At 38.4% G+C, this 9,291-nt stretch overlaps 1 protein-coding gene across 1 annotated transcript; it reads right to left on the bottom strand.

Moving 5' to 3' along the window:
• Positions 1 to 1,457: 1,457 nt before the first annotated feature.
• LOC129725294 (uncharacterized) lies at positions 1,458 to 2,613 on the bottom strand. Its single transcript, XM_055680916.1, has 2 exons — positions 1,814 to 2,613; positions 1,458 to 1,755 (listed from the first exon to the last, which is right to left on the bottom strand). The coding sequence occupies exons 1-2, from the start codon at positions 2,552 to 2,554 to the stop codon at positions 1,564 to 1,566; spliced, it is 933 nt and encodes a 310-aa protein (XP_055536891.1). The 5' UTR covers positions 2,555 to 2,613; the 3' UTR covers positions 1,458 to 1,563.
• Positions 2,614 to 9,291: the final 6,678 nt, after the last annotated feature.

Here is a 9,291-nt window from a genome sequence, read left to right as displayed (position 1 = left end):
CGATGATTCGGCCCCAGCATTGACCCCAAATCACTTCCTGCTTGGTTCATCAAACGGCTTAAAACCACTCAGCACTCTTGACGATAGCGCCATGGTCTTACGACAGAATTGGCACACGTCACAGATCCTAGCAAATCAGTTCTGGAAACGTTGGTTATCAGACTACCTGCCAGAGATGACCCGCCGCACCAAGTGGTTCCATCACGCCAAACCAATCACCGTTGGCGACATAGTGGTCATCACCGACCGTAGCATGCCTCGTAACTGTTGGCCGATAGGAAAGGTCATCAACACCAAGGTCAGCAAGAATGGCCAGGTCCGCTCCGCAACCGTGAGGACGAAGAATGGAGTTTACGACCGTCCAGCCTCAAAGCTCGCCGTGTTAGACGTTCGGTGCGACGGTAAGTAAGCCAGTCACTACGGCTGGCGTACCCCGGGGGAGTGTTGGCCACGACGGCCTGTGCGCACCTCCTATAAAGAACATAGGTTATAGAATGCTGCTGTACCGACATGACAGCAGAACGACGTATGACAGTATGCTGCTTGACCGACCGGACAGTAGAATGACATATTTGTCAAAGGTGTAATGAATCAGCACAAATAGCAACGCTAAGTTGATTTTGCTACGATCTACAGGTTTACTTAAAATTATTGAGTTCTTATTAAAATATTATTAAAATTATTACCATCTAACGCTAAGTGAAGGTTTAAGGAGAATTGTTTCGAATTAAAGGTTGATTAAACAAGTAAGCTAAAACCTAAATAAAAACTGAAAGTTCTAATCTCTAATAACAATTGTAAAAACTAGGAAACATCGTATTGATCCAGCTTTCTACTTTTCTACTTCAACGTTCATGAGTTGCATTACCATAGGTTTACAGTCACTTATTATAAAGTAATCTTCGAGGCAAATATTCACGTAGAACTTATATAAAGAAGACAAAACGTGAGTAATGAAAAAGATCTAAAAGTTAACCTATATTAAGCTGAATCTAACAGTATTATTATTTGTCATCATGATACATATTTTAGGTAAATTATATTCGCTTATGACCGGAGACTGCGTTTTATTTATTACCGGCTGAGAATATAGTTTCGGAAATCGTTCTTCGTTGAAATCTAGTTAGAAATTTCAGTGCAAACCGTGACAAAAACGAACGATTTTTTTTCATAATTTTTTAAGTCCTAGACAGTAGATATGATATATACCAAGTCGTTGGAGGTGTCACTTGGTGGGGTTTGGTTGAATAATAAAATAAGCACAGGACAGGTCCGCATGCTGCTCATGATGACCTCAACACTTTTGTACACTATTTATTAATAATCACGAGCACTTAGAGGTATCACATTATGAGCACGCCTAAGGACTGGCTTGTCAGTCAAACTACCCAAAACAATATCTTTTTGCGGAATCAACAACCAGGGGAATTCTTCAATTTACAGAAAAAACGTATAAGTTTGGATGCATATCTACTAACTATTGTCTGCTTTATTTAGTCTAAGTGATGTTGGTAATGTGCTCTGATATGATAAATTAACGTTGTTGCTACTGTTTTCGGGTGTCTATTTGCCCGTCACGAGGCAGCTACTGAAGGCGGCATTCACGCGGGTCACCGTATCCTGGATGTCGCCCTGTACCATCTGTATGCATCGGTTGACTCGGAAAGATATCGACTGTATGGGGGACCACATAAGACTGGAGAGTCCATAGTTCAACGAGCCTATTGATTGTTGATTGGAAATTTGAGACAAAAACTGTTGAAAAAAATATGATTAAAATTGTTAAATAATTAAGTAGACTCTGTTGAATTACCGTATTGATACAGTTCACCGATGGCGTCGTTTGGGGATTGGTGGAATTCATCGCGGCAGCCGTGGGTATGTTGCAGAGTTGCATCAGGCTGTAGAAACTCTGAGATACAATCATGTCATTGTTGACTTGAACCGTGATGTTCGCTCCCACGTTCGCGATTTTGGTTATCTCCGGCGTAAGACAGTCATTAAATCGAGTGAGTAGAATTGGGGCAGCAGTTAGGTTGGCGCCGTATTTGCGAAGGCAAACCAGCGACACGTTGTTGGCACAGGTAGCATAACTGCTTAAATTATAAGCTGCCTGGAGTACTGTATTTCCTGTAGTGTTTGCTAGTTGCCATACGGTATTGAACAGGTTCGGCAAAGTGTAAGTGTCTGTACCCAACAATAGCGCCTGCGCAGCGTTCGAAGCACTAGTAAGGCTAGAAATCGAATTGTTTAGCGAAGTTGCTGCATTACCGAGGTTACCTGTATAGTTTTGGAATCGGTTAACCAGAGCAGTAAGATTTCCTATCGTATAATTCCTCCATCTAGTTACTGCAGCTAGAGTTACTGTATCAGTGGTATTTATTGTAGTATTGATTAAGTTAATCGTTTGATTAATGGCCGTCAAGGCAAGGGAAAGATTTCCGGCTACATTGAGCGAAACAGTACTTTGTGACTGCGCAATAGTAGGAGTACTTTGTGCCTGGATGATGCCAACGAGGCATAGAGTTCCAACAACAGTTAGAAACAATTTCATCTTACAGCAATTCAGCACATTAACCGATGAGAACCAACTGATGGTAGAGGAATGCCTCAGGGCTGCTTTTATATTATATTATCAGTTCTTTTAGAATGGGATCCATTGTAATAGTGATGTTGACACATATTTTTGGGTGATCCGTATTAAAAATATATGATGAAATGAATGGCTGCGAATTGCACAAATGTGAGGGTATTAAAAATTGTATATTTGTTGATTATATAATACATGTTTGGTTTCATATGTATTCAGTAATTTTATGCAGAACAATCAAAAAAATATATCTAATTTTATTAGAGTCTATTCCAAGGTAATTTTATAACATTTGATTTTTAACATAAGCTACTCAAGTATCATTATACCAAATTTAGGGTAATTATTTCAACACAACCAATACATCAACGTAAAACAGAGACGCTTTGTCTTTGAGTTCTTCTTCGTTTTCACCAACGGAAATAGACTATCGAACCATACTTTAAGTGAAGGCTACGTTTCACGGCAAATAAAAAGCTAAATTGTGACTACCATTTAACATGGCGCTGTTGTTACGCTATTTTCAAGTTGTTCAAATAAGCTTGAAAACCAGTATCCACAGGAACAATGATCCGATAGAATCAATTACAGATTCCAATAACTAGCATGATACTTTTCTTTCAGTGATGCGGTGCTACTACCTAATATAGGAAAAAAGAAAATCAATACATTGTATGACCCGTTCGATTGTACGCTTGTAGTAACTAGTACTGTAAAACTGAGTTTCTTTTTTCGAACTTTGTATTTCCTTGTTTTTAATTCTGTAAAGAATCTAAACCGGTTTGAAAAACTGATTATGTTAATAAACTTGTTTGAAAAAATTTTCAAAGCTAAGGTAAAATGTTTTTTGACCTGTTTCAACATTTCCACTATTTCGTACTTTGATCAAAATGTTGAAGATCCTCTAGCTTTTGAAAAACAATTTTGTTGGTAAAAAGTCTTGAAAAAAACGTAAAGGTTAAGTTTAAGAAAGCTTTTTTGTTGAAAAATACATTATGTAACCAAAATTTTATAGATATTGATCTTACAAAAAAACGGAAAAAAGGATGCTTTCAAACTCATTTTTTTTAGATAGAATAAAGCGAATATATCGAAGAGTGCTAAATGTAGTGAATGAATCAATGCTAATTTTCAATGTTTGTTCAACAAAGTACATTTAATGGAATAATTGTGACGCTTTGATACCATGGGGCAGCATGATCGCTATAAAATTAAATAAATAAATATTGTTAGATAAGGAAGATTTTTTGTTAGAAAGAACTTTTCTCTAATAATTTTGCAATGTTCAAAACAGTTTAAGGTGGTTTCGGGCAACTCAATTGTTTAACTAAAAAGTTGTCTTTCTTGAGATTTGAAATTACCGTTGGTTACTATCAATTTATTTTTTTTAAATCAAATTTTTTGGTGCTGGATCTCAAATTGTTAATTTTTCAATATTTTCAAATGAACATACACATTTACTAAATGCTATGCCTAGACATATTCTACCTAGTTGTTTTTGTACATTTTTACTTTAAAAAAGGGGATCTCGAAACTTCAAGGTAACAGAGTACGCTTTGACATAATAGCTCCAATTTTTCTCAAAAACTTGGCATTAGAACTATCTACACCTTTACTACACCTCTTAAATATGTTTCTGAAGAATGAAATTTTTAGAGATTTGAAAATTTGCACTAAATATGAAGTTTTTCAGAGTTCTGGGAAAATTCCATTCTTCAGAGACATATTAAAGTGGTGTAGTAAAGGTGTAGATAGTTCTAATGCCAAGTTTTCGAGAAAAAATGGAGCTATTCTGTCAGGTCAGGGACATTTCGTAGCGTCTAAATTTTTAAGTGCATTCTGAATTTCGAATCCAGATATTTGATTGACAAATAAAGAATTCGAAAATCCATGAAAATACGAGAGATATTCGCGGTCGCGATCTGTTGTAAAACCGTTATGGATATATTTATTACTCCCACAAACATCCACCCACCAAATTTGGTTCTATTAACTTGGTTAGTTCTCGAGATGTGCAGAAATTTGTGTTTCATTTGTATGGAACCCCTCCCTTCCAGAAGAGGGAGGGGTGTCGAACCAATATGGGCATATTTCTTACTCCTAAAAACACCCACATGCCAAATTTGGTTCCATTTGCTTGGTTAGTTTTTGAGATGTGCAGAAATTTGTGTTTCATTTGTATGGGGGCCCTCCTTTCCAGAAGAAGGAGGGGCCTCAAACCATCATAGGAACCTTTCTCGACCCCTAAAACCCATGCAAACAAATTTTCACGTCGATCGGTTCAGTAGTTTCCGAGCCTATATGGATCAGACAGACAGACAGACAGACAGACAGACAGACAGACAGACAGACAGACAGACAGACAGACAGACAGACAGACAGACAGACAGACAGACAGACAGACAGACAGACAGACAGACAGACAGACAGACAGACAGACAGACAGACAGACAGACAGACAGACAGACAGACAGACAGACAGACAGACAGACAGACAGACAGACAGACAGACAGACAGACAGACAGACAGACAGACAGACAGACAGACAGACAGACAGACAGACAGACAGACAGACAGACAGACAGACAGACAGACAGACAGACAGACAGACAGACAGACAGACAGACAGACAGACAGACAGACAGACAGACAGACAGACAGACAGACAGACAGACAGACAGACAGACAGACAGACAGACAGACAGACAGACAGACAGACAGACAGACAGACAGACAGACAGACAGACAGACAGACAGACAGACAGACAGACAGACAGACAGACAGACAGACAGACAGACAGACAGACAGACAGACAGACATACAGACAGACAGACAGACAGACAGACAGACAGACAGACAGACAGACAGACAGACAGACAGACAGACAGACAGACAGACAGACAGACAGACAGACAGACAGACAGACAGACAGACAGACAGACAGACAGACAGACAGACAGACAGACAGACAGACAGACAGACAGACAGACAGACAGACAGACAGACAGATAGACAGACAGACAGACAGACAGACAGACAGACAGACAGACAGACAGACAGACAGACAGACAGACAGACAGACAGACAGACAGACAGACAGACAGACAGACAGACAGACAGACAGACAGACAGACAGACAGGCAGACAGACAGACAGACAGACAGACAGACAGACAGACAGACAGACAGACAGACAGACAGACAGACAGACAGACAGACAGACAGACAGACAGACAGACAGACAGACAGACAGACAGACAGACAGACAGACAGACAGACAGACAGACAGACAGACAGACAGACAGACAGACAGACAGACAGACAGACAGACAGACAGACAGACAGACAGACAGACAGACAGACAGACAGACAGACAGACAGACAGACAGACAGACAGACAGACAGACAGACAGACAGACCGGACTGCATTTTTAAAGGTATAGATAGAGATAGATTTTCTGATATAATTTGATTAATTATTTCATAAAATTTTGGTACTTCTTCGTTGACATTTCCTTCTTTACAAATTATGCTACACCAATTTATCATGCGTAGTCTACGTTCGACTTGTCCAAAGTCAGTTTTGTGGTATTCCGGTACATCCTTGTACTCGCAGTCGCTAGGGTACGAAGTGTTATTCATTATTCATCTACTGTCACTTTGGCAAAACCCCAAATTTGGTGTCGATTGGAATACCCCCCGTGGTAGTGGTCCCCGTGGGTCTGTGGTTAACGATGTCGGTCGGCTAGCTCTCTCACACGGTTGTGATATCGGGTTCGATTCCCGATCAGGTCGAGGATCTTTTCGAGCTGGAAATTTTCTCGACTCAGCACTGGGGCACTGGGGCACGGTGTATCGTTGTACTTATCCTACAACATGCAAAATGTGCCAAAAAAACAATATCGATAACGAATTCTCTCAACTAATCTAGTTGATCGGGACCGCATTAGCCCCCCAGGCTAGCGTACGATATATATAATGGAATACTGTGGGACCCCCCTGTTTATTGCAATGTCACGCATATTATGTTGAAAATCTCTTTTTTCTTTTTCTTACAATTCATAGATGTAAGATGTCCGAAAAACACTGATAGAAGGTTTTTGAAGGAAATAAACCAAGGAATCCAGGAAAAACATAAGTTTTGACCGGAAGTGTTGCCAGGTAAATTATTTTTGTATTTGAAAACTAAATTTACATTTTTTGCCAAATGCAGCCATTTTTATTTTGAATTTAATAATTTCATCGTGTTCCTAGGAAAATTTCACATAAGAAACAACTATCATCCCGAGGTAATATGAGCCAATCTCGAGATATAACATTTTTTCGAAAAAAGTTCTAAACTTCGTAATTATTTTATTTTATAATTTATAGACGTGAGACACTCGAATAACAGTGACAGGTGAGTTTTGAAGAAAAAAAACCAAGGAATCCAGAAAAAATATTGTTTTTGACCGGAAGTGTTGCCAGATAGATATTTTTTGTATTTCAAAATTAAATTTGCATTTTTCGGCCTATGCAGCTAATTTTATTTTAAATTTGATGGTTTCATCGTATTTCTCGGAAAATTTTACGTAAGAAACACTTATCACCTCGTGATAATATGAGCCAATCTCGAGATATAGCATTTTTACGAAAATAGTTTTGAATTTCGTAATTAATTTTTCGTAAAAATGTTCTATTTCAAGATTGGCTCATATTACCACGAAGTGGTAAGTGCTTCTTACGTAAAATTTTCTGAGAAATACGATGAAACCATCAAATTTAAAATAAAATTAGCTGCATAGGCCGAAAAATGCAAATTTGATTTTGAAATACAAAAATAATCTATCTGGCAACACATCTTGGTTTATTTTCCTCAAAATTCACCTATCACTATTTTTCGGGTGTCTTACGTCTATAAATTATAAAATAAAATAATTACGAAATTTACAACTTTTTTAGTAATAATGTTATATATCGAGAATGGCTCATAATACCTCGGGATGATAGTTGTTTCTTATGTGAAATTTTTCAAGAAACACGATGAAATTATCAAATTTAAAATAAAAATGGCTGCATTTGCCGAAAAATGTAAATTTAGTTTTGAAATACAAAAATAATTTATCTGGCAACACTTCCGGTCGAAACTTATATTTTTTCTGGATTCCTTGGTTTATTTTCTTCAAAAATCATCTATCAGTATTTTTCGGACATCTTACGTCTATGAATTGTAAGAAAAAGAAAAAAGAGATTTTTGACAAAAATTGCGCGACTTTGCAATAAAGACGGGGGTCCTGGAGAGCGGGGGGTATTCCAATCGACACCAAAATTGGGATTATTACCAAAGAGACAGTAGATGAATAACTCCCCCAACTTGGAACAAAATCTGTGATGGTCGTGTCCAAGTGGCATGTACACATCGTATGGAATGACCCATATTCAATTGCTGTGTGGAATGCTTCATTTTAGATTCCTTGAGCGCTTTAAATTCAGTGATTAGCTCCTGCGCCGTTGTACTGCAGTTTGTTTTCTTATTTTGTATGGCTTCTAATTGGTGTTCATATCGTCAATTTTTGATCCTATATTAGTGAATGCTTTTTCCAGCTGCTGTTGTATATTTTTTGTATGCTGCCTATTTTCTTTGCTAATGTTCGATATGTCCGATATGAAGTCATGGCCAAGTTCGCCGAACAGCGTCGAAATGCGATTCATGGTATTTGCCGACGCATTGTATGCGATGATGTTTACATTTTTAATTTCCGTCTTCAATTCAGAAAGCAGTGTATTAATTCTGTCCAGTGTGTCGTGTGTTACATTCAGTATAGGAGATTGACTGATTATGGAATGATTTAATTTAATTTGTGATTCTATGCTTTCGGTTAAAATTTCCTGGTGCTGGATAAGTTTCTTCAGTTGGAGCTGGTCCATGAATTGTTCCTGGCATTCTATGCATAAAGGCAGCATGAATGAACGCAGTAGTTCTTCTTGGTTTTTATGGGTTCCTACGCAGACAGTGTGGAAGTGTCTTTTACACATTCCTTCGCATTGCCACAGGAAACGGTTGTCGGTCGAAGTACAGTTGTTGATTCCACACTTTTCCATAGCACTGATCAAAGAATGTTACGCGGCGAGTACGAATTGTCGAGAAAAGGTTGAATACACTCGGTAGCGCGACGGTCAAAGATTGTTTATAAATAAATAAATTGTTGCTTACGTGCAATCGCGACGTTGTCAAGGGCCGCACCTGAACTGCGGCCAATCGAGAAGTATTGGGTCAGAAGCAGGTACTTCGGAAACATCGTAAGAAAGTAAAATCGGAGGAGATAAGAAGAGAAAATGGATTTCCCCACAAAAACAGTGGGTCCAAACATTGTACAAGCCATTATGAGCAGTGTTAAGATGAAAGTTCGTGCATTTGGATGTGGGGATGAAATTGAATAAAACGAACAGTGAACAAACTAAATAACATGTTTAATTTTCTTTTTTTACTATCCAAAGGTTAGAAAGCGATTGGTTGTGTTAGCGGAATTCACCAAATTTTTTTTTGTGATGCAATTTGATTCCGTACACTTTTTAGTGGAAATGGATTGGTTCCGCCGTTTCAAGCACGGTGAATCCGACGTTGGCGACTATCCTCGTGAAAGGAAAGCTAAAAACCTTCAAAGGCGCTGGGATTAAGGAATTGCTCGACGAGGATCTATGCCAAACGATGGAACAGCTT

This window comes from Wyeomyia smithii, chromosome 2 (assembly GCF_029784165.1).
Source record: "Wyeomyia smithii strain HCP4-BCI-WySm-NY-G18 chromosome 2, ASM2978416v1, whole genome shotgun sequence".
Lineage (NCBI taxonomy): Eukaryota > Metazoa > Arthropoda > Insecta > Diptera > Culicidae > Wyeomyia > Wyeomyia smithii.
The sequence above is the reverse complement of the archived record's forward strand: the minus strand, read 5'-3'. Positions and strand labels throughout refer to the sequence as shown.